Source organism: Pogoniulus pusillus, chromosome Z, assembly GCF_015220805.1.
Source record: "Pogoniulus pusillus isolate bPogPus1 chromosome Z, bPogPus1.pri, whole genome shotgun sequence".
Taxonomy (NCBI): domain Eukaryota; kingdom Metazoa; phylum Chordata; class Aves; order Piciformes; family Lybiidae; genus Pogoniulus; species Pogoniulus pusillus.
Window position 1 is genome coordinate 85,830,078 of NC_087309.1, and position 26,838 is coordinate 85,856,915.

The following is a 26,838-nucleotide window of genomic DNA, read 5'->3' on the forward strand; positions in this document are numbered from 1 at the left end:
ATTTTCTCATACACCTGACTTTCAAAATTTGTGTGTGTTTGGTGGCTTATTACAGGAAAAGTTCAGAGAGACATTGTACAAGGCACTGTAAAATGTAACTGAATTTAGCAGAGCCCTCTCACTGTGGAAGTAGATGTTCATTTCATGCTTCTGCAATACCTGCCTCAATCTGATACTGTTACGTGAAAGTTTCAAGGCGTTTGTGACTCTGTGGTGACTGAAGCAGACGATAAAATCACCTTTCCTTCAGAGATGCAGCATAAAAATAGAGCTAATAAATCTGTTTAAATGTTTTCCATTGAAGTTATAAAAATAGAGAATGAATTTTCTGCAGATGGCAATCAGGAATCCCAACCAAATTAAATAAAATTTGACCTTGCAAACTCTTTGTTACTTTTTTTCTTAAAATTGTGTCTTTACTGGCTTCTGAAAGACCTTCTTCATTCTGTGGTATCACACAAAAAGGCAGTTTTAAGTAGATTCCTTTGTGTTAACTCAGATCACCTAGAGATTGTTAAATGCTCTAGGAGTCCCCTTTTTGTTGTCTTGTCATGGAGTTATAGAAGTCACCACCACACCAAAATCTCAGAGAAGTACTGTTGAAATTGCAGGCAGAAGCAGAGAGTACCCTGGCACTTCTTAAACCTGACCCTTTTGCTGGTGGTATGTATGCGCTATCTCAGACAACGCACTCGCATTTCTCACAACACTTCCCTCCCTTGCCAGTCCACTGATGTGAATTAAGACTCAAGTCTACACCCCTGCTTCTGACTCTTGGAGTATCTTGAATGACAAGAGGAGTATCCTGAATAACAAGAGAATTGCCAAATATAGCCTGTTTGTCAGGAAAAGAGGTAGATCAGACTTGCAAAAGTGATCCAAAGGCTGCAGACTGTAAAGTGTTTCAGGCTAAAGTCAGATATAAATTCCAGGATAAAAAACATAATTGCTTTTAGAAACGCCAATGTAGTGGAGTGTGTAGACTCTCATGTGGATATTCCCTTGATTTCCCTGCTTGACTACGTCTTTATAAATGCATCTACTGCCTTCTGCACTGTTTCTTCACAGACACAAATTTCACAATGGCATTCAAATAGCTATGGACTACTTGTCTCTCTTCTCCATGAGGTTTTTTCCCCCTTAAGTCTGGCACAGCCTTCTCTGTGTCCTGTGAACACTCACATAGGAAGTGCATGCAGTTATAATACCTGCTAACGTTGGCAGAGATCTCCTGAATTGACCACAGTGAATAAGCTACTGCTGACTTCAGCAGATGAGATGTCTGCTATTTTAAATATATCAGAAAAACACTTCTTTCAGCACTTTCCACTGCCTTCAAAAATGATGTCTTGCTATTGTATAGTTCCAGTCTACCAAGGATCACTTTTAAGAATCAAGTCAGAAAATAAAGTTTTGTTTGTTCATTTGAACAAAACCTTTAGGAGATAAATCCACTTTGGTTACTTTGAAGAGGAGCCAGATGAGCCTCCCTTGGTACTATGACTGCCAAACATCTGCACAAAACCAAAGTCTTCCCTCCTCACCCCTTTGCCATACCCCAAACTGCGTCATTCCGCCAGCCACTCAAGTGGAGACACAGGAGACACTGCCAGAGCATGGGCCACAGCCGGAAAATCCTGAAGCCAAACAGTTCCACATAGAAGGGTAATCACACAGGCACTTCTAACTTGTGATCCAGGATCAGTCAAAAGACACAGCAAAGATTTCATAAGAGTCCTTTAATAGTATCACAGATATTTTAATTCTGCTTTCCACCAGAATTTTAATTTTCTCTGTCATAAAAGGACCATCTGCAAGTTCAGCAAACTTGCAAAACCAAGTTTTTCTTACCGTTCCCCTGTGTAGCCTGGGCTGCAATGGCATTGACCCGTTGCTGAGTCACAGGTCCCTCCGTTGTGGCACTGGCATTCCTGGGAACAATTTTTCCCATAACGGCCCTCAGGACAAGGCTGACCACAGACCATGCCCTGTGAATGCAGAAAAAAAAAAAAAAACCTTAGTATTAGATTTTCTCTTACAGCTTGAATGGACTAGGAACAAAAGTTTGAAGTAATGAAGAAAGATAAAGAATATGTCATGTCACTTGTCTAGTGCTGATCTTGAAACTGCCAGACTCTTCTGCAGTTTTTAAATGTGACGTATCTTTCAGCACTGAAGGAATAATCTTCTAGAATTTCCATTTTGGAAGCCAAGCTAATCAAAAACACTATCTCTAAGCAACAGGGAAAACAGACACTTAAGACTAAATGATGTCAAGCTCTTTCCAATTTATTTCCCAAGGAGTAGTATATAAAAGACATCCAGAAATGCCCTCCCGTGAGTAGTGGCATAGAAATCAATAACTGCTAAAATGCCCCAATTAAACTACTTTACTTGTTTTTTTCTAATGGAAGAAAAGCTGTTTGTAATTTCATTGAAAGTCACTTATCTTAAAAGCTTAGGTAGGATGTCTGCTTCCTTTCAGTAGGTTTTGAATTTCTGCACTGTTATTTATGCCCTTAGAATTAATTACACCTGTGTAGTGAGGGGAGTTTCAATACAAATGTATTTAAAGAAATTGTTTGGGCTTTGATCACACTAGAGCCTTTTGATCCTTTGCTGAGTTATTTACTAGCTCAGAGCTGGCAGCCTGTTAGTAAGGGAGGCTACTCGCAGTTCCATAGTCTCTTGTTCTTTCCCTACTCACTGAAAAAAGTGTAGGAAGTCTGAAGATGACGTCAAAGTTCTGTTATCCCATTCACCATGCATACTATACATATGAAAACATTTGGGAGAGCAATTTGCCCTTGTGGCCAAGACAGCCAATGGCATCCTGGGGTGTATCAAGAAAAGTGTGTCCAGCAGGTCTAGGGAGGTTCTTCTCCCCCTCTACTCTGACCTAGTGAGACCACACTTGGAACACTGTGTCAAATTTTGAGCTCTCCAGTTCAAGAGATGTAGAGACATGATGGAGAGAGTCCAGTGAAGAGCCACAAAGATGACTGGGGGACTTGAGCATCTCCCCTACAAAGAGGGACTGAGAGACCAGGGATTGTTCAGTCTGAAGAACACCAAAGGGAGATGTTATCAATGTGTATAAAAATCTGAGGGGTGGGTGTCAAGTGGATGAAGCCAATCTCTTTTCACTGGTCCACTGTAATAAGACAAGGAGCAACAGGTACAAACTTGGACACAGAAGGTTTCACCTTAACATGAGGAGAAAATTCTTTACAGTGAGGGTGATGGAGCAGTGGAACAGGCTGCCCAGAGAGGTGATGGAGTCTCCTTCTCTGGAGACTTTCAAAACCTGCCTGAATGCATTCCTGTGTGAACTACCCTAGGTGATCCTGCTTTGGCGAGGAGGTTGGACTGGATGATCTCTGGAGGTTCCTCCCAACCGCTAATATTCTGTGAAAACAGGGCCAAAACCCCGTGTTAAAATACCTACAAATGAATGACTTCCAGACAAGGTTTAAAGGATGTTACCTCACCACAGTATGATTCATGTTCTTTTGCTTACCAGAATGTGATACAGTTAAAAAGGCAGCACAGAACTGGAATGTTTTCAGGAACAGATGGTTTTACAAGTATTTTATTCCAGTTCCTTATGCTAAAATATGCTTCCCATTACTCCTGGCTTCTCGCAGACTGCATTTGCTATCCTTATTTGCTACCATTTTCTGATGCTGCCTCAAACCTACAAATATGGAAGTTTTATGGAGCTGTGTCAATTTCAGAAAGTGTTTTTACCATCCATCCTGGCGGGCAGGCACACTCCCCAGTGACGTGGTGGCAGACACCTCCATTCTGGCATGGGCACCTCTCCTCGCACTGTGGCCCATGCTTCCCAGGAGGACACAGGTCCTCACAGCTGGAGAGGTGGTCGTGTACAAGAGAGACAAGAGTTACTTTGGCACACATTCCAGCCTCCAGATGCTTTATTTTTAATGCTATCAATAACTTTTCCAGACAGCAGTATGAAACAGAAAGCAGCACAACCTAAACAGATGCATACTGAATATTTTATAGTATTCGTGCAATAAATCTATAAAAAAAACAGAACTGAAAATCGGGGAAATATTTTTTCTTAAGGATATTTCCTTCTACATTGGTTGGTGCTCATATGTTGTTACTAACAAAGCCCAAGATCTATTCTGGAAGAGCAAAGCTAAGTAACTCCATGTTTCAAAAAGATTTTTCCAAACTTTTAGGCAAGCTGCTTTCACAGGGGTCAGAAAGAAGCTTCTGCTGCTCCTTTTTGTAGCTTTTACTTAGCAGCCTGGATCAAGAGAGTTTTCTCTCAGCAACACATCTGAATGTGCGCCGCAACATGGTTTGCCCAGCTGTTTCTTAGCTACCAGCCCTGCTTGCCTGCATCACAGAGCAGCCAGAGTAACAGCATAGTGTTCAGTTAATCTAAATGTAGTTTCTCGTTAGCACTACTTAAAACTTTTATCTTTCCCCCATAAATAATATACCCACTGCTTACAAGGCACCAGTGTATCCAGGAGGACATTTGCACTCTCCAGTTACATGGTCGCAGGTGGCTCCATTTTGGCACTGACATTTTTGATGGCAATCGTTTCCGTATGTCCCTTGACTGCAGCGTTCTTCACAGCGCCAACCTTTGAAACCTGATGCACAGTGGCAGGCTCCAGTGATGGGATTGCACAAGGCTCCATTTTTGCACTGGCAGCGGCTGCTGCAGTGAGGCCCCCAGTGGTCATTGTCACATGCTGAAGGGGTAGAAAGAAAAATTAGCAGCCATTTTATAATAGCTTGTGTTATAGCACTGAAAAGACTATGAGTCAACTGCAAAAGAAAGTCATAAAATGGAAAAAGTGAGGTAGCACATCTGCAGTTCTCCTTCGTCCTCAGGGATTTGGCAGGTAGGCAGAACGTAATTTACGCACGTGATGGTTTGGGAGTTACCCGCCCCCCTCCACCTCTTGTGAAATCACCCAATCTAGACTAAGCTGGCTGTAGGTTAAGGAATGAAGCTTCATGTTCACAGCTTAGCACAATACACAAGCAGATATTGACAATATATACAGCTATATACAGAAACATATGCGTTAAAAGCAACACAGAAACACAACACCCCTCCCAGAAATCAGAGTCTCCAAGAGGGGCTCCCAATCACCCTTCCACCTTCTTTCCATCCCTCTGCCTTAACCCAGAGCTTGCCTGATGCTCAAGGTGAGTTTGGAGGATCAGCAAGGGGGATTAGAAGCAGAAGGATTAGTTACACAGAAGATGACCAGGGAGAAAAGCACAGACACTGACTCTGACAGAGACACAAACTCTGTCTTATCTGTGTTTGTGTTCTTGTTTTCATACATCTCAGCAAGCCTATGAGTGAAGTAGACATCACTACTGTTTCCTTTTCGTAGCGTATAAACTAATTTTTCTCATTAAAATATTCCAACTAGCCTCAAACCAGCACATCACACACCAATTAATTTCTTAGGCATAAAAGTACACATATGAAGCCACGAAGTAAATGCAAGTTCTAGCCTCTTGTCAAAACCATACATTATGACTCCCTACCATCAAATAATAGTTATGGCTGCCACATACTTCCATTTAAACAGAGAAATGTTGCCAATTTAAAAGAAAAAGTAAAAAATGTGGTCTAAATCCATGAACAACTGTCTGAATCCCAAAAGGAAGTTGCAGAACTTACTCAATAAAAGATTATTCTTTTTTTTTTTAATCCAGGTGTTCCTACTAATTTACATATTTGTAAATATATTTTTTTTTTCAATCTTGCAATATACTGATAGTGCAAAATGAAACACAGGAAGTGTTTTGCCAAACAACAGAAATTAATGATGATGTGGTTAAATTTCATCTGGATGTTACAAATTTGTTTATCCAGCGTGTCCTCATGACTATTCGAATGCACCTTTTCTTGTCTGCCCCAATTAAACCTGTTAAAACCATGCAGAAGTTATTTCAGCATTCAGAAGAAAAACTTCAATGTTAAGGAAGAAATTTTTCTTATGTGAGAAACACAGGAGATATTTAAAAAGACAGAAGCTTAAGGTCACCTAGAGTTCAACAGGAATGTGCTAATTCTATGGTCAAACAATCTGTTTTTATTTTTATGTTCTGTTGATAACAGCAGTACAATGGGAAAGTCTTAACTGCAGTGACTGGGAGCCTAGGCTCTCCTCTTGGAGACTGGCAACCATTGTTTTCCCAGTCTTCTCCCAGGGCAAAAAAGCGCCTTTCAAAGAACAGGCACACTTTCCTAGACTAATGCAAAGTAATTCAAGAATCCTCCTCAGGGTGGAAATTATTCAGCTATAAAAGCTGTTCACTCAGGCTACACAAATGAAAAGGGATTAGTGTCTTTTGAAGAATCCACCCTTTAAGATTACTTTTTCTCAGGAGAGGTCACTAGAACATGCATTCATAATGGAGATATTGTGAGCACACATACCCAGTAAAATACAGAAAACCACTAAATATTGTACATATTATAAGCACCTATCCGACTGGCAGAGCAGCTGTCCAGTTTATTAATGGCCTCTCTCTTTGAAGACATGTGTGTTTTGTTCTGTATACTAGAATGCACTGATGTCTACAATCATCTCACAAGCTGCTTTTCTTCATGATGACTCATGTTCATTCAGAACTGCTATAGACTTACTTTCAACATGTCTGCATGGAATAGAAGTATAAGCCTCAGGCCAAATCTGTCATCAAATTCTTGTCAAGAAAGTAGCTGTTTTGTCAAGTATGTAAATATACGTATGAATGGTGAAATGTCTGAGATATAGTTGCATGTTCAGTCATGAATGAGCAGACATTCCTATACTTTTTTTTTTCCCTGTAACACATTACTCTGGATTCACACAGCTGTCCTCCTCCTGCTCTCAGGCAAAAGATATGACTTCAATGTCAGCAATTTCTCATGGAATAATTAAAAAAACAAACAAACAAACAAAAATGTAAACAAAACAACTCTGTTCTGGCTTGTCTGATTGCCACAAGTTGAGTCAACCATTTGCTGCATGATATCACACTGCCATCATGCCAGCTTGAAAATGAAAATGACGGTTGATGTATTATGGGCCTTAAAGTTAGATTACAACATGAGTGGCTTCTTGTTCTGGTTGCTACTTTTGGGTTCTGAACTTTGGGTATTGGCTCTTCCCACTGAGATGGCAGCAGGACAGGAAGGAATGGGGGAGTAGCTTCCTGGCTTGGGTTTTTAGCTTGCTTGTTTGTGCTTGCTGCTGCTTTCTGCTGTGTTTTTTCTGTAAAGAGACTAAGGTAATTATGCATTTGTGTTATTGTTATCTGATTTGCTCAGTAAACTCTTACCTCAACTATTTATCTCAACTCAGAGGCTTTTTTGTGTATTAACATCTCCCTCATTTCTGTAATGGGGAAGCAGGCAGGTTAGCCTGTTAGTTCGCTTAAACCTGTTACACTGATAAAGAGAAGAATTCACACTGGTTGCCAGACCATGACCGCTCCATTGCAGAGCTCAGTCAAGGAAGACTGTGGCCTGAATATGCTCTAGAGATTAAGACAGGCAAGGGAAGACTTACTCTTGGCTGTTAAATGTGAGTTCCTGCTCCTTCGCCAACAGCTGGAAATGCAGTATTTGGTGCAGTGCAATAACATTCATGTAACTACTTGAAGACTCAGCATAAGGAGACTCAGAGCCACACACACCAGAAACATAACTACCAGGTCTCTGCTCTTTTTACAATTGCATCCCTAGTCTGTCTGTCTGGGATGTCCCTTGCTGTCTCCTGGAGGTGTACTGACATACAAAGTGAGTTTGCTGTGTTTGTGAACTTGAACATTTCTTAACTATTCTACTGTAAGAGCACAATAATTTATTAGTTTTCCAACATGATACTCTCATTATCTTTGCAAGAAATCATTAAAACAAAAAGCATCACATGGCTGCTAATAGGATTTCCAGTCTCCTGGCAACAGCCAGCTGGGTAACAAATATTGACTGTGCAGTTTTTCAATAAACTATGATAGCGAGGCATTTCACCTGTACAATGGTGATCTCACCACAGTATAACTTCATGATAGTCCTTCGTGCAAGGCTTGGTACCAGCCTAGCACTTATCTGTGAATTGTGGACAGAATTATGGAGAAATCTGCAGGATTAATAGGAAGAAATAATAATTTTGAATTAAATAGACAAGTCCAGAGGATCACAGAATATTAGGGGTTGGAAGGGACCCAAGGAGATCAAGTCCAACCCCCCTGCCAGAGTAGGACAATAATATCTTATCTAACACAGATCACAGAAGAACATATCCAGACAAGCCTTGAAAGTCTCCAGAGAGAGACTCCACGACCTCCCTGGGGAGCCTATTCCAATGCCCTGTGACCCTTACAGTAAAGAAGTTCCCCCTTGTGTTGAGAATCATAGAATCATAGAATCATAGAATAAACCAGGTTGGAAGAGACCTCCAAGATCATCGAGTCCAACCTATCACCCAGCCCTAGCCAGTCAACTAGACCATGTCACTGAGTGCCTCATCCAGTCTTTTCTTGAAGACCCCCAGGGACGGTGGAACCTCTTTTGCTGCAACTTATGGCCACTGCTCCTTGTCCTGTCACAGGGAGCAAGTGAGAAGAGCCTGTCCCCCCACTCCTGGCCAGCCTTCAGATACTTACAAAGATTTATCAAATCCCCTATAAGTCTTCTCTTCTCCAGATTAAAAAGCCCCGTGTTCCTCAGCCTCTCCTCATAAGCCATGCCCTCCAGTCCCCTAATCATCTTCGTAGCCCTCAGCTGGACCCTCTCCAGCAGAGAGTTTGCCATTTTACCTTTATGTTCACCAGGTGATAATCATTAAAGTTCCTCATAGGAAATTAAAGTGATTTGTTAGAAACCAGTGCTCTGATTTCTATTGAAAAAGAAGAAATCAAAAGATAGAAACGCTTTCTGTGGCAAGTTTGGTTTATTTTTAATTACTTTTAGAGGTTTACAAACCTACTACTACATTAGCCTATTTCTGCTCCTTCCTAGTATTCAGACACTGTGAAATACAAGCTAGCTGCTAATTTGTTGGAAAGGGATAGTGTTTGAGTTAAGTTACAGACTGTGAGCTGCAGTTTAATCTGAATATCTGCTCTGACTGCCCTGACTGGTCCATATGCAAATGCTAAGCATGCACACACAAAAGTATCTGCTACTGACTTCTGAACAGATTTGGAGCTGTAAATCATCTGTCTAATCTGCCTATGTTCAGGAGATATGTGAAAGGCAAGCAAACTACAGAGATAAGAGGCCCATGTTCAGAATAGTTTTGACACAAGGATGATGCATCTCAGCCTCAATTGCTCCTGCAGAAATGCAAAACCCAATCAGTAAACCCGGGTTAATTTTCTGTGTTGATAATACAGAGCTGGCATAATCCTTAGAAAAGGTGCCTTCTTCTCATGTATGTTACATTCATCCTCAGATTTTTCTGGTTTTTACAGAAGCAGCAGTTAACTGTACTGCTCCTATCAGCTTCTGCAGACTCACAGGGTCCTTTCTGCATCTATCTTACATCACAGCGGAAAAAAGAAAACAAATATCATGGTATCAATGCCACATCTGGTTGTCAATTTACATATTCTGTTCATCTGGGAGTATCTTTTCTCAGCTTCGTGTGTGCTGTGCATGCACACAACACTGTAAGACAGAGATCCTTCCTGTCAAAAGATTACTCTGTGAAAAAAACAGTTAGCTTTTGAGAATAAGGGCACTGCATAACCCCACATTTAAAATCAAGTACAACATGAACCACTAAGATAAGTCTACCACCTTAAAGAAATGTTTGCTGGAACTGAGTACCATAAAATCACTTTGGAAACAGAGAGAAGCTATTGGATTCAAGAGCGAAGAAACCACCTTCAGGAAGAAATTTAAATCTGTCATGTAAATTGCTACCATTTTGGGGACTTTTGTAGCATCTTTGATTTAAAGTTCTGTATTTCCTAGTATAACAGGATTTTAATGCACATTGTTATTATGCTGGGCTAGGTGTGGGTTTATGCAGATGGCTTCTGTGAGTAGCTGGTGATTTGCAAATTGAGATGGAGGGAACCCTGATATTTTACAGTGCAAAGTATGAATTTTTATAATAATCTGCAGCATATCTGAAGAATTTAATAACTTTTCTTTACTGCTCCTTATAAACAAAGACGGTTTAAAGTAAACATGGTCCCATCCTTTTAAAGGGCTTTTAATGCCTTTTTTTCCCAGCGATTTCATTAAAAGGCAACAAAAAGAAAAGTGCAAATGAGTCCTTATTTATTCCTGAGAATCCCACCTTGATCACCTACAGTTCTCTACTTCTTTAAAGAATGGCCTATAACGAGAACAGAATACAGCTATCAAATCAAGTGAAACAACATTTCAGAAGAAAAATCTCCTTGGAAATTCTGACTGGAGAGCATCTGTTAAGTAGGCTACAGTTTCCTTTACAAAATTAAATTTGAGCCAGACAACCTTTATTGCAATGATTTTTTTTTTTCTAATGTCCTTCTTGTCTTTTTGTCTGTCCTACATGTAGGACCAAGACAACAGAATGAGACGTTATTCCAGTTTACACAGCTTTCTGCCACATACACAGCTGTGTGATCCTGGAAATATGTACCACTGTTTCCAAAACAAAGGGGGCACTTACCACACCATTAGGCTTATGCATTTTTATGGTCTTTTTAAACAGCTGAACCCAAAATTTCCTACCACAGACAGCAAAAACAGAGCAAACACTCCCTCACTTGGAATGTAATATTGTGAAGTACAAATTCAAAATAACAGTGGCAAACATGCAGAATTCCAATCTCTGTCTCCTCAAAACTCCAATATAATTTCTTCAGATAGGTTGAAGAAGCCACAGCCTTTAGTAAGTGAAAGCTGATTTTCCTTGCTCTAGCAAGTAAAACAAATGGAAACTGCCCATAAATTCAATGCCATCTTTGATTGACCTTTCTTCTTTTCTAGGTTGTCACAACAAGGACAAGTCTAAATCTTTGCGCCTTCTTTTGCATCTCTCCTTTCACCTTCACATGTCTTTGTCTTGTCTTTACTTTCATGGCCTTCATGGTCTACTCACAGAATATTTAAATAATAACCCCTACATTTACACTGTGCATGACAGTAGCCCTTTTGTTGCATTTTCAGACTATTATCTTCTTTTTTTCTCCTCAAGCTGCCCCTGCAATTTGGCACAGCTCTGCACATCTCAAGCCATAAAGCTGCCATCATGTCCTTCACCACATCCCTACCTAATAACTCTTCCTTCCTGTGAAGTTCACAAAAAGCTGGTATGATAAGTGTGTCAAAATCAATCTGCCAAATGATTTATCATCATTTGCTTGCATTCACATCTCCAGCTTTGTGTTGTCTCTTTTCCTTCAATAACAGGTTCTCTGAGGCAGAGGCATCTTCCTGTCCTGCGTATTTACTCGCAGGAATCCACGAATCCTCAGAAGGGGCAGCCACGAGGTCCACTAGAAGCAAGAATTACCAGTCTATGACTGGAAGCATGTGAATCATAACACACCCTGTTTAAAAACCGCTTCAGTCTTTGGGACAAGAGGATATAAATAAAAAAAAGAGTAATGTTTCTGGAAGGGCCCACAAGTGACTCGCATTACCAGGCAGTAACCACCGAGCAGCCAGGAGGAAAGGGACCTGGGGGTACTGATAGATAGTAAGCTGAAGATGAGCCAGCAGTGTGCCCAGGTGGCCAAGAGAGCCAATGGCATCCTGGCCTGCATCAGGAACAGTGTGGCCAGTAGGATGAGGGAGGTTATTCTTCCCCTATACTCAACACTGGTCAGGCCACACCTTGAGTACTGTGTCCAGTTCTGGGCCCCTCAATTCAAGAGAGATGTTGAGGTGCTGGAACATGTCCAGAGAAGGGCAACAAAGCTGGTGAGGGGCCTGGAGCACAAATCCTATGAGGAGAGGCTGAGGGAGCTGGGATTGTTTAGCCTGGAGAAGAGGAGGCTCAGGGGTGATCTTATTACTGTCCACAACTACCTGAAGGGGCATTGTAGCCAGGTGGGGTGAGGCCTCTTCTCCCAGGCAACCAGCAACAGAACAAGGGGACACAGTCTCAAGTTGTGCCAGGGTAGGTATAGGCTGGATGTTAGGAAGAAGTTCTTCACAGAGAGAGTGATTTCCCATTGGAATGGGCTGCCCAGGGAGGTGGTGGAGGCACCGTCCCTGGGGGTCTTCAAGAAAAGCCTGGATGAGGCACTTAGTGCCATGGTCTAGTTGATTGGATAGGGCTGGGTGCTAGGTTGGACTGGATGATCTTGGAGGTCTCTTCCAACCTGGTTGATTCTATGATTCTATGATTCTATGTATGTAAACCAGGACAACACTGCTAATACTTCAATTTATGCAGAGCAGTACACAGATAATCTTGTTATCATAAACTGCTCTAAGACTGTCCAGAGTTTAGCATTTGGAAGACTGACTCTCCCCTCCGTTACAAAAGCAAGAATTATGCTTGCCTTAGCACAAATATACATTACTAGAATTAATACTTTATATATCTAACTGGCAATAAGTAGAATCTAATGAATCTTAGTAAGAATTCCACAACAAAATAGAAAACTTCTTATGCAGGCAGAATATAAATTCATAGGTAGAAGGAGCACCATTCTCCTCAATTCTTTTTATGATGATCTCCATAAGCAAACAAACTCAAGACAAGTCGTCCTTTTCCTCCATGGCCAGTGGAAGGCTATCTAACTTTCAAGTGTCAACATAAGGGAAATTTAATTGTAATGCATGTGTTAGTCTTCATCTTGCATATCTGAAAATGTGTTTACTGTTTTGCTGAAAGGAAGTGTCACAACTACAGTATGAAGGCTTGCAAGGACATGGCGTACAACCCACTCTGGGTGAAAATTAGTGTCCTTAACTCAGGTAACTCTCTATGGATCCTCAGTTACTTGTGGCTGATAAGGATGTGAAAACTCCTTATCAGGAGTAGGTGCTACTCTTCAGTAGTGTGGAGGCTACTCTCAGGTATTCAGGTGTCTGGAGGGATCCTACAAAAAGGATAGAGACTTTTCATAAGGATGTCTGGTGATAGGACAAGCTAGACATCCTTGTCTAGAGTAGCTTTAAGATGAGGGAAGAGTAGGTTTAAGCTGCATCTTAGGAAGATGGTCTTCAATACGAGGGTAAAACTCTGAAATAATTTTCCAGGGAGGTTGTGGATACCTCCTCCCTTGGGGTGTTCAAGGTCAGGCTGGAGGAGGCCTTCAGCATCAGAATCTAGTAAAGAGATGTCCTTGGCCATGGTGGAGAGGTTGGTGTAGATGGTATCTAAGGTCCCTTCCAACCTTAGTTATTCTATGATTCTATGATTAATGGTCTTCATTTCCAGCTGTGTTCAGAACAACATACACTGGTTCACTAACGAAAACCATGGCAAAAATATGTTCTTCACAATCTACATCCATGTAATCCTCATTCGAAAATTTAGAGACTATTTTGGAAACTACTCTCTGCTACTACAATTTAATTCACTGTGGCGTTCATTTCCCTTAGGATATTCCTTCAGGATAGAAAAGGTAATAATTCTCCCAAATGTAATTAAACCCAAGTAAAAGTAAATTCCCACTGATTCTGAAAGCTATAAACACTCAAGTATGTTCAAAATTCAACAAGATAGATTAAACCCCTACTGACATCGATCTGTAGCTCAGCTTGGATCACAATGCAGTAAATACAAAACAGGACAAACAGAAATTCCAAATATGAGTCATAAAGACAGAAAAACAAAGGCAGCTATTCTGATGAGCAAAATAAAAACATGAGATTATTGTCCACATTTTTTTACATGTTCTATTCTAGTCACCTCAGATGTTATGAAAATGTATGTACAGACCTATCAGAAAATAAATATTTTTTCCTTTAGGGAATCACTCATAATAATTATACAATATCAGTGTCTTTTAGTAAAGATTTACTTTACCTACACCTCAGACACAGAAAGGCTTTAACAGTAGGTTTTTTGGGTTTTTTTTGGGTTTTTTTTTTTTTCAAAATGCACTTTCTATTAAATCTGGATCATCTGTGAGTCTTTTGTTTGCATCTGATTTACACTATAAGCCTTTTACCCTGTGGCATATTTTTCATTCTTGCTTTTTGTTTTGTGTGTAAGGAAAGATTTTTATTCAAAATGCTATGCTTTAATTTAATTTAGGGATTTTTCTTTTTCACTTTGTAAAAGCCTTTTGATCCGTGAAGCGGAAGAACAATGAAAATGTGTTTTTCAGACCCTACAAATGAATGGAACTATATGCTTTTCACATGCCATAAATTTCAGAACACTCTCTAAAGTGCTTTGGACATCAGACCACAGGGTTGGATAACTGCTAAGGAAAACACAGACAGATGGCCATTGGTGTTCATTTCATCCTGCTATTGAGATAAAATCTATTTAAAATAATCACTATTAGAGGAAAAGTTACAGAATTAGAAGAATCTGTTTGTACTATATAAAACAGACTGTTGTCCATGACCCTAATTTTGCAAAGAGCTCTTTGTATGACCATAAATTAGCCTTTTTCCTTTCTTGCAATGACTTAGAAGTCATCTTAAATTTTCAATTGGCAATGCTTCCTTGAAAACCATCTAAGTGAGCCACTGGCAATATATAAATATGCCAATATATAAGGCCCATTGAAATTAAGCCAATACTGAAAGCACTTTTGCACTGTTACTAGAAAAAAATAAATTACACAGATACTCTTCAAGAAACCAAATTAGGTATCACAAACATACTGAACTTATGGAAAGCAGAAATGATGAGTATCCCTGATCCACAAAATGCTTACAAATCAGTAAACTATCACCATTTACTACAATACCTTCCTTCAGTAATTCTCAACATAAGTAAATGTAATAATTGTTTTGTAGAAAATATATATCTTTATTTCTTCTTTTGCTTAAATATTGGAACTGTAATTCAACAAAAACCTGAAGCGTGTCCATTGGATTTATTCATGTCCTAGAACACTGTGCTAGTTTGACCCAGGTCCCCTTAAGAAGGCCATAGAGGAGGACCAGAGTGGTCAAGGAAGTGGACCCTGAATATCATGTTTGTTATTCAATCCTACAATCCTGCTGTCACTTTACAAATGGGCAGCAATGCCAAATGCTTTTTTATCTCACTTCCTTCAGTTCTCTGGAAGGAGTCTTATCTGGGTAACTATGAAGGAGGAACCTACCTGCAGCCTCCAAGGCCACAGCTGCAGTGAATTTCTTGCTGCACAATCATGACCTGTTTGGGCCTAACAGAAGACAGTGTGAGGGGAGAAAATAAGCACTGGGGTTTTGTGGTTTAACTTGGTTCGGGGGAAGCTTTTGGGGGAATTTTCATGTATACTGTATCTGTACTTGTTGTTGAGGATGTATCTCATATTTTATTTTCCTGCACATCTTTAAATACACTTTCCTGTATTCCTCTCTGATTCAGCAATAGTGTTGTTGTCCTACTGCCTTTGCAAGTAAAACAACTAATTCTGTCCACCCTATAAAACCTACAACAAACATCAAAATCAAAATGGTTTGTAAGATGGAAATTCTATTATAAGTAGGAATAACATAATTTCGAATATATCATTGTGCCAAACTCTATACTCGTAGTAAGAGAAGATTAAATTGAATACTCTGTACAATCTGCTTTTCTAACAAGCCACATTTGCACATTTGGCTTTTCAGGAGCCAGGGTGTAGGGCAGTTTTGCATTACTTGAATGAGCTATTTCTCAGCATTTTCCATAAAAGCAAATAGTAATCTGTCGCAATGCCATTTCATTTCTGTGTTTAGCATTTTCTCACATCTGTGATCAAACTTCTGCTTCAAGCACGTGGTTAAAACCATAATCTACTTCTACAGGCTGTAGAATGGAAAACTTAAGGATGAGCTAGCTCACTAAGCATATCTTGCAAGCTCTGTTAAAATGCTTTCAACAAGCAAAAATGAGAGCATTGCTTTGGTCAATGAAACTCAATTCAAGATTTGCAGCCTGTGTTACCAGACTGTATGAGATGCTCCCAGGCACCTTGCCTTATACTCACACCAAGGGGGCAGTTTCACTTGGGACGCAAGTGTGTGCGTGGAAAACAAGTCACACACCCACCTCTGCAGGGTTAAAAGAAATTATAAGCTTCACTGAGAAACTGGCAGTGCTTGTGAGACACATGAGTGTCTCACACAAGCTATGCCAAGGAATCCAGTTTCTGCTATGCATCTGCCAAATCCCATGAAGAAAACAGTGAGATTTTCACAGAATTTGTGAACTTACAAGCACCCATGAAAGCAAAGGAAATCTGCCAGTAGCAGAGCTACTGCACTTTAAATGTCTCCTTAACAACTGTATTTAAAGCAATGAACATGTTTCTCTGAGATGCCAACTTTAAGTTCTCATCTTATGTAATAAAGGAAAAAAGTCTGTTCTCTTCTCATGCTTCATAAAACCCTGGAGCCAAGATATGCCTTAGTATCACTTGTTCTATCTCCATGCCCTCAGACTACAGTGCCAATAAAACTGTAGCGAATTGCAAAGTAAAATCCAGTGGTTCAAATAAATCTTGTACAAATAAAATAAAATATTAAAAAATAAAATTCCTATTTCCACAAACAAACCTAACACGCTTGTCATAACCTAAAACATGTCATTTTTTTTTCTTTTTCCTTTTTTTTTTTTTTTTTGCCTAAGTACTCAGCCCAGCTGGGAGGATCACAAAGGCTACAGCCTTTGCAGACAAGTCAGTGTAATATTGATTTTGGCCTTTTGCCTGTGCTCAAGCTTATTCAGAAAGTGTCCTATTGATTTTCAACAAATTATTCGTGGACGACTAGGCATGCAGAGAAAAACAAAGTGAATGTCCTGATTATTTAGTGGGGCTCCATGTCAGGCTGCATGTGGATCTATCTTGCAAACACATTCATAATTGACAATTAGGTACATATATAAAGTACCACAGCAAATGCTGCTGCCAAACTGTGAGAGGAAAACAGGCAGAAAACATAATCTACAAATATAAGATATTATTTGATCACCTCTATACATCTACAGAGCCAACTACCACTATGTGTAGCAAGTTTTAGACACATCACCTGTAGTCTTATGTAACAACGTAATCTGATGGATGCGAGTTTAAAAAAATTACATAAACAATAATCCAGTTTGGGAGGGAAAGGTTGTATTGTTCTGTTTAGTTTTCAACAAAATCTACTTGTTTACATTTTAAATCTACCAAAAAAACTCCCTTTATCACTGAATCCTTTTCCGATTTCTGCCCATGTTCCTAGCCCACAAGTAATCATCTTTTGCTCCTAAAACTCATGAATGCTTCTTGAAAGGGATGCTGATAGCATAGTGGTTCAGCTGATTGACTCATTCTAAGGGACAGGTCCAACACGTCTTCTGTTCACTCATTTGTCATTGACCTGACAACTGTGCTTGGTCAATAAATCTTTACTACAATAACTCATTTCACGTGACTGTCCTATCTCCAACTAGAACGGAATTGTTCTGCAAATGAGTGGTGTTGGAGAACACGTTCGGTGGAGCACTATGGGAAGATGACTCTTTGTTCACCAATATGGTTAGATGGTCAAATCCACTTTATTTCCGTGATACAGTGACTTATATGCGTTCTAGCAAGAGGCATGCTCAGCTTAAGATCGGTTACAGGTGATAATTGAAAGGTTACATGTAATGTGCACATAGGTTAACTTATCACAACATTCTAAGGGTCAGCCTCCCAGACCACCCACTCCAGCCCCCTTGGTTATCTAGTCTCTGCCCACTGCAGCTGTGTGTGGGGTGCTCAGTTGTTTACATCTCGATTTCCTAGCCTCGCTGGGAACCAAGGACGTTCTCAGCGCAAATCACCCATGTTTATGACTTTATGTCCTCGACTGGTGAGAAATTCTTCCACAGAGTGGTAGCTCAATCCATGCACAATTTCTTTTCAGATATACATGCGTTATCATTATCTCCTTCATCACCTCCTACTGAAAGTCACAAGCAAACACTATCTAATACAGCATATTTCTTTAACTAAAAAAAAAAACACATGGCAGGTGTTCCCTAAGGAGATAATATTTGGTTAGCAAATTCTGAAACCACCACTCAGGTTTTACTCATGGAATACATCTAGTCCTGTTTAACAGGTAGGAAGTAAGGGTTTCAGAAAGGTGGAGGATGTGATGGAAAGGAGAGTTATGATTTGGGCTACAATTAAGTATGGAAAGAGGACAGTCTAGTCAATTCTTTATCCTTCATCTCCCTAATCTAAAAGCAGCCACCGACCTAGACTATGAGGAATTGGGTAAGACTTGTCACAAAAAGGAGTAAATGGTTCCAACAAAAGGAGATGGGAATCTCACAAAAAGTTTAGTCCCTAGAAAGGTTACTAGGCTACAGCACACAGTAGTATGCAAAGACAGGGGAGGAAGCTTGCTGATTCAGCTTTTACTGCAGGATGTGTGAATTAACCCCACGTAATCACTCTGTCATTTCTGGAAAGAACATTACAGGAAGTACTTGTGTGTAATTACCCCCCAGAAAGCCACTGCCACATACAATCCGGGGCATATGGTTTTCAAATGTATTTTCAATCCACTAGTTAAATACAACTGAGAAACAACAGATAAAATCAAGCTGGGGATTGGCAGATGGACAGATGCTGCAACAGGACTAACTGTTCTCAGATACTTACAGATGGGATTCCTTTGTAAGGAGAACAATCAGTCCTAACAGAGAAAGGATAGAACTTTAGAAGAAGTTTCATTCTGCGGTTGGATGAGAAGTTAACTGCTTAGGGGTAAAACAGTCGCTTAGAACACCGCTGTGTTCATTGAAATGACCATACCAATAAATCTGGAAGTTTGCCTAATATCTCACATTTTTGGCTCCCTTTAACACACAGATTTTATTTGGTCATCAGTAACCATTAAATCACAGAGTGCCTGTGTCCCAGTTTAGGGCCAGAGCCACCCATATCAAAGGACAGAAATTATATTTACTCCTTTTATGGAGTGTGCCAGTTTGAAGCAGGCTAGAATGTTTTGGTGAGAAGAACTAGATTACAGGCTGTGAAAGGAAAACAGTGGTGATGTCTGCTTCACTCACAGGCTTACTGAGAGATACAAGAAGAAGAATCAAAACATAGATAAGGCACTTCTCCTGCTGGGGAGCTCCGAGCTGCATTTCCCTCTCTAACCTCTCTGCCGTTTCTGTGATTAATCCACTTCCCTTCCTAACCCCCTGGACAAACCTCCATTCTTCCTTGGGACTGGAGTAAGGGGGGGAGGAGGGGGAAGAAGGTGCAGGGGTGGTTGAGAGCCCCTCCTGGGGACTCAGGTTTCTAGGAGGGGAGTTGTGTTTCTGTATTACCTTTTGCCTTGTCTATTTCTGTATATAACTGTATATACTGTAAATGTCTGCTTATATATTGTGCCAAGCTGTAAATAATAAGCTTCATTCAATTTCCAGAGCCATCTGAGTCTCGTCTGGGTGATTTCCAAAGTGGGGGGGGGGGGAGGAACACCCAAACCATCACAGTGGAGTAAAAATGAAAATGCTGCACACTGATTGGAAGTTTAAGGGGAGATTCTATTTACAGGTGCATATGTACAGAAGGCATTCAGGTAAAATGAATACACTCACAAACTAGGCCAAGTCTATCCAACAAAAGCCTTCTAGAATCCTCCACCCTGTCCAACCTCAGCAGGCCTCAGAGCAGGCCAAAACTGCCCTCCTCACCTCAGTCCTACAAGGCCTCAGCAGGCCTCATGATGCATCTCAAAATCCCCTGCCAGCCAGAAGCCGTCTCCCCACAGGAAGCATAAGTAGGGATGTGCGCTTTTCCCAAAGGCAGGAGGAGTGAAGGGAGGAGAAGCAGGGAGGTGAAGAGAGTGATGCTAGCTAGGCACTGCTTTATAAACTGTGATACTGGAAAGAGAATAGAATAACAATACTACAATATCCTGGGATGGCCAGGCCCATCCATCAGGGCTCCCTATCTCTGGAGGACTGTGTCACTGTGGTCTTTCCTAAAGGTACCTGGGCCAAACCACTGCAGTCTGCCTCACAAGGTACTGTTCTGCCCTGCAATCACTGCTCATTCTCCCTTATTCAGTTGAATGGTCGCATAGTACACAATATGGCAATGTGTTTTCCTTGAATGGCTTACTTGCCATATCAATAAAATCATTAAACAAAACAGAATATATTTATTTTATCTCACTGTATATTTTCTGTTACTAAAACTAATTAAGTTGGTGACTGTGGTAGAATGTCCAAATTATACCTGGAATACATATCCAAGGTGAATGCTAAACACCTACCTGAATACCCACCTTGATGCCCTTCCTGCCCCCACTCCTTCTTTCTGGATGGAAGAAGCACCAGAAAGCAGACAAAAGCCTCGGCTCATCTCAGTCTATCACAAAGACACCATATTTGTCCTTGTTTTGCAGCCTGCTTTGTCTTTGGTAAACACAGGTCAGAGATGCTAGGATTGTGCATCTCCCTTTTTTGGTGAAATAATTTAGGATTGGTTCTAGAGGTGTTTTTATCTGTTGCACTTGGTCAAAGACACTTGTCAAAATGCTTTAAAAAACAGCAAACTTGTTTGTTTGCTGCTGCCGCCTTTGTTTGTCCACTACCCATTTGCCTTGTGTGCCTTTGCACCATGTAGCTGGGGGCTGGCCTCCCCCATGAAGGGAAGACCTGACCCTACCTGTCTTCCACATTGAGCCAAGGGACTAAAATGGCTTGCCCCATGCTGGGATATAGTTGTCCACTTGAGCTCAGCCAAACCCAAGTCTATTTGACTCTGGTCGAGTCTAGGCAATGACCTAGGCAATGACCTAGCAACAGGTTGCGACACCAGGACCTGCCAGCCCGCCACTGCTGGCCCACCACGCCAGCCTGAGGGCCAACTCCTTTGCTATACACACCAGCCGATCAGACTGCTCCAGCCCACAAACCTGGATCCTGCTTTGCTAACGTGGCTGACCACGCTGATGACCTCCTGAGAGCCAAGGAGGATTTGTCTCACGTCTCTGGATATTCTCAGACAACATGCCTAATGTGAGTTACACAAGCAGCAAAGCCCTGCTGCACCATCACCATGGGGAAGGCCAACACATAGCTGGGACTATATTATTCCTCATTTATGCTTCTACATAGAATCATAAAATCAACCAGGTTGGAAGAGACCTCCAAGATCATCCAGTCCAACCTAACACCCAGCCCTATCCAGTCATCTAGACCACGGCACTAAGTGCCTCATCCAGTCTTTTCCTGAACACCTCCAGGGACAGTGACTCCACCACCTCCCTGGGCAGCCCATTCCAATGGCAAATCACTCTCTCTGGCAAGAACTTCCTCCTACTTTTGGTTTACAGATATTGAGACTCTAACCAGTGAGTAAACTAACTCTCTTTTCTTAAGTTCATGAAAGCTTATGTTTAAGTGTTAAGTGACAATTTATGCTGCAAGACTCTCAAGTTGTAAACCTTTTCCAAAAGCTTTCCTAAATCATTTAAATTTAATCTAATTGTATATATACATTCTGCAAAAAATCACTTTTACCAGCCACATAACAGAATCTCTGTGTGTTAGCTGTAAATAAGTTTGGGGAAATTTTCTTTACATATTTAAAGAACTATTTATTTTTTTTATGAGCCTCGTTACATTTCTAACCCAGGTGCAAACCCCTCCTTGAGAGTGATCACACAGAAAATACAGTTAAAGGCAAAATACTAAAATCTCCTACACAGGGCAAGAAGAAATAAAACAAAAAAAAACGAAAACCAAAATCTCTATCATTGTCTTTCCAACACTGTCCACTCCTTTTCAGTTCCATTTGATCCGTGCTGTAGCTCTCCAACACACAGATAAGGAAACCACACACAGCTAGCAACAAACAGCAGCATTCAAACTCCGAAGGAGAATCTGGTGAAAGCAACAGCTTTGTTGTCTGAATAGAATGGGATAAATCCCCAAACAAATACCCCTGTGGCACATGCACAGAAATATCCTTTTCCTCAGCCTACTCCCCTTCTCCTAGGACTACATTAGTGATCTAAAACAAATTTTGGCAGTTCCAGTTAGCTCTAATGTCACACAGAAGTCTTTAAATGATCACCATTATCTCCAGAGAACACCTTCTGCAAAGGCACTTTCAGCTTTGGCCTCTTGTGGCCACAGACCAGAAAGTATTTTTGCTATTAAGGCTGCTGTCTTCAAATAATCCAAGACAACCAACAGACGAAGAAGCAGAGGAAACAAAGTCACAAAGTACCTGATTGTAGTGTTAGCCTAAATATTCTGTTTCCAAAGACCTTACATAAAGGAAGAGAAAGATGGAGTAAAATACAAATTACAAGGAAGAAAAAAAAATCAGGAATTACTCTAAGAAACTCTGTTTCAGACAAAGAGAATAAAAATCAACAATTAATGGTCTACACAAAAGATTACTCTGACAGAGGATGGGATAGTACACAAACATGCCAGCACTGCCACTAAGGAGTTTCTTCCCTCTGTCCAAACCTTATTGACTTACTGCAGCCTGAAATGCATGGCTTTACACGCAGAGTCTAGAAAAGAGCAGTGACTTAAAAATGTCATAGACTACTACTTTATTACTTCAGTTAAGTGGATTTTAGTTTTGATATGTTTCTGCATCAAGTGTGTGATGGCCTTAACAGTCATCATTTCCTTGCAGTGTGACCACCTGCTTTCAAGGTTGCCTGTGACTGCACCCACATGCCAAGAAGGAAAGATGCCAACCAACCCCTGTGTCCTGCCTTATGTGCCCCCTACACTCCTCACTTGCTCCCCTCGTCTCCTGCATGAACTCTCATGGCAAAAGGGAAGGAGAAAAACCTTCAAGAAACATGACTGGTAAGTGAGAGTAATATGGAAATAGACTGAGCGGACAGAGAGTAATAATGCAAGACAGCAACACAAAGGAAAAGAAAGCAAGTTAGTGACAGAGTGAAGGAGGATAGGGTTGTGAGGAAGGGTTTACTGTTATCGTTAAAGCATGACCTAGTACTGTCATTCTTTACATATTAGGAACATTTTGAAATAGAGATATTTTATAGTTAAAATATAATTTTGTCTACTTTGATACAGCTGCTAAGTACTGTACTATCTGCATATTTCTGAGCACAAAATAGCTCATGACATTTAGTGCTGCTACATGGTCAGAGTGTCTGCAAGTAAATGAAGAAAATGTAAGTCACAACCTCCTGACCAGAAAGCAAAAGCCCAAGCATAGGATCCATGATAATCTACCCAAAAGAGACAACAAGGTTGTGGAAATAGCACAAGATAGGCAGGAGCAGGTGAAAACTCACCACTGGAGCAGTTGGGTCCTCCCCAGCCAGGCTCACACTGGCAGGTGTTTGGAGCAATACAACGACCATGGACACATTTATCAGCACAATGAGCTGTCAGAGAAGGAAATGAAAAGGGAGTTAAAGAAGAACTATCACTATGGAAAATAAACATTTCCTAATCAAGATCTTCAATATCTCAAATATCTTTTAATGGCAAAATAAAAATTTCTGTATTGATGTTTGATGGCATCTCTTAAAACCAAAATTTCTTACTTCACTCTCTTCTGTTTTTCCTAAGTATAAAGGCTCCAACTAAACCTATATTGATGCTGAGCAGGGAATTTGGATGTGATGACTTCCACAGGTCTCTTTCAATTTCAGCCATCCCATGATTCTCCAAAGCAAACTCTCATGCCAAGAGAAAGATGGGAACGTCTCCATGCATAAAAAAGACGCTCTTTTTCAACAGCATGAGTGAAATACAATTTGCAATACGTCAGTATTTTAATATTGCTTTTTCTTAGTGGTTGCATAGTTCAAAACAAATACAACAAAACAGTGAAGATATTTCAGGTAAGGCAGGAGATAGAAGCTCTGTGAATCGCTGCAATGTTTAAGCAGTAAGCAAAGCGGTTTGAAGTCTTTCTTTGTAATGTAGTTTTTTTGGTGACTAGCAAATGTTTTTCTACAGTTGAGGCTTACTTTGAAACAGAGCTTTTAATTGAAACTTTTAAGAAAAACATGCAATAGCTTTGATGCTCAGACTATTGTACTCACTCTGATACTTTCCTTTTAGTTCCAACAACTGTACAACTGACAACAATGACAATTTTCTTTGTACCAGTGTTTCCAGAGAAACAACAGTGTGAACAGGATTAGTATAACAATGAATATAATGTGAACAGTGGGAAAAAAAGACAAAGTTAAGACCATAAGTGAATCATATCTGTTCTGAATGAATTGAAAACACTGTAATTAAGAAAAAAACACTTGGAAGAAATGGCCTCATTTTTCCCTAATTAAACATGGCATGAAGCATGTTCATCACCTATTTTATTTTGTGTGGCCAAGAAGAAGGAAAGTCACACATGGATTAATCACACATATTATTAAAATCTTTGATGACCGAGAATGCCAGATACACTAGTGCACTAATTGCATATTGTTACAGCCTTTAATTTTCATTTTAAACTTTTATTTCTAGTAAGCTACTTTTCAGATGTGCATTAAAATTATCTTAATTAGAAACTGACAGGAAGAATATGTATTTTTAAATGTTAGACAAAACAAGATAATAATACAAAGCTATCTCATTGTTCTTTATTTATTGTGAAAATAATTACTTTAAATAATATATCAACATTTTCCATATAACTAGATATGAATTACTTGTGTCTTTGAAGATTCTTGCCTAGTAAGTGCTGCTTTGTGTAAGGAAACTCTTTCTAAACCACGTTCATTAGAAAATCTAACAAGTAAATCTTAAAACAAAAAACTGGGGCTGTTTAGTTTGAAAAAGAGGAGGCTGAGGGGAGACCTTATCACTATCTACAGCTACCTGAAAGGGCGTTGTGGAGAGGCTGGTGCTGGTCTCTTCTCAAAGGTAATTAATAATAGAAGAGGAAATGGCTTCAAGTTGTGACTGGATAGGTCTAGACTGGACATTAGGATGTTGTTTTTTTTCCCAGCAAGAGTGGCCAGGCATTGGAATGGGCTGCCCAGGGAGGTGGTTGAGTCACCAGCCCTGGATGTGTTTAAAAGTCATTTGGATGTGGTGCTTAGGGATATGGTTTAGGGTGAACCTTGCAGAATAAGGATATTGGTTGGACTTGGTGATCCTGAGGGTCTTTTCCAACCTGAGTATTTCTCTCCACATGCACATATATGAATAACTTAACAAATACAAATATACTCAACCCAAACTCCAGAGCACTTAAGCTAAATACAATAAAGAGACATCTCCCTGATGAGGAGAGGCTAAGGGAGCTGGGTCTCTTTAGCTTAGAGAGGAGTGTGAGGTGACCTCACTAATGCTTATAACTGTGAAAGGTGTCAGGAAGACAGAGTCAGGCTCTTCTCAGAGATGTCCAGTGATAGAACAAGGGGCAAGCTAGAGCACAGAAGGGTCCATGTGAACATAAGGGAAAAACCTTTTCACTGTGAGGTTAACAAAACATTGGAACAGGCTGCCCAGAGAGGTTGTGGACTCTCCTCTGAAGACATTCAAAACCTGCCTGGATGCTTTCCTCTATGATCTACTCTAGGTCATCCTGCCTTGGCAGTGGGGTTGGATTAGATGATCTTTCAAGGTCCTTTCCAACTCCTGATGTTCTGTGATTCTGTTACATTCCATTGCATAGTCTGTGAGACAGATGGAAAAAAATACAAAATGCGAAATATTGCAAGAAACTAGACCCAGCAAGAAGTACACCAGAAGTCCTTTGGGCATCTCCTTGCACTGCCCTCACACCAGGCTGAAGACACAGGTCCTTGCTACAATCCCTACGTAACAGTATGCACTATGGCACTGTGCAAACAATCATGAATTACTTCCAAAACTAAAACAGCTGTCTTAGAACAGATGAGCAACAGCTTAAACTTTGAGTCAAGAGTGTTCACAATGCTGCATCATCTTGCAAATTAGATCTATATCTTTCTCATAGCCATAACACCATAAAATAACAGTAGCTTCCCTTCAGCCATGGAAGTGGTCTTTCAGTTTTCCTTAAATAATCGACTCAAAGAATGCTAGAGGTTGGAATGGACCTCCAGAGATTATAGAGTCCAAACCCCCTGCAAAGCAGGACCACTTAGAGCAGGTCGCACATGAATATGTCCAGACCTGTTTTGCAGATCTCTAATAAAGGAGGCTTTGCAACCTCTCTGTGCAGCCTAATCCAGTGTACAATCAACCTCACAGCAAAAAAGCTTTTTCTCATGTTGAAATGGAATTTCCTGTGATTGAGTTTGTCTATTTCCCCTTATGCTATCAATAGGTATCACTGAAAAGATACTGGCTCCATCTTCTTGACAGCCACCCTTCAGGTATTTGTAGACACTAAGGTCCCTCTCAGCCTTCTCTTCTCCAGACTAAACAGTCCCAGGTCTCACAGTCATTCCTTGTAAGAGAGATGTTCCTCTCCTTTAATCATCTTTGTAGCCCACTGAGGAACTCTCTCCAGTAGTTGTCTGTTCCTTTTGAATTTGGGAGCCCACAGCTGTAGACAATATTCCAGATGTAGTGTAACTAGGACTAAATAGAGCAGGAGGAGAACCTCTCTTGACTTGCTGGACACTACTTTCTTAATTCTATTATCATTAAGTATACTACTGGCCTTCTTGGTCACCAGGGCACATTGCTCTCCTTTGGATAATTTATCATCAACCAGGACTCCAAGGTCCTTCTCTGTGGAGCAACTCTGCAGCAGGTCACCCCCTAACTAATACTGGTGCATGGT

The 26,838-nt window shown here is 40.5% G+C and overlaps 1 protein-coding gene across 1 annotated transcript in view; it reads right to left on the reverse strand.

The window, feature by feature from the left end:
• MEGF10 (multiple EGF like domains 10) overlaps nucleotides 1-26,838 on the reverse strand; it is a 128,891-nt gene that overhangs the window by 48,733 nt on the left and 53,320 nt on the right. Inside the window, exons 5-8 of the mRNA XM_064176489.1 lie at nucleotides 23,399-23,491; nucleotides 4,490-4,736; nucleotides 3,751-3,871; nucleotides 1,852-1,988 (exon numbers count right to left, since the gene is read on the reverse strand). Coding sequence (XP_064032559.1) covers nucleotides 1,852-1,988; nucleotides 3,751-3,871; nucleotides 4,490-4,736; nucleotides 23,399-23,491 — 598 coding nt within the window. The remainder of the gene's footprint in view (nucleotides 1-1,851; nucleotides 1,989-3,750; nucleotides 3,872-4,489; nucleotides 4,737-23,398; nucleotides 23,492-26,838) is intronic.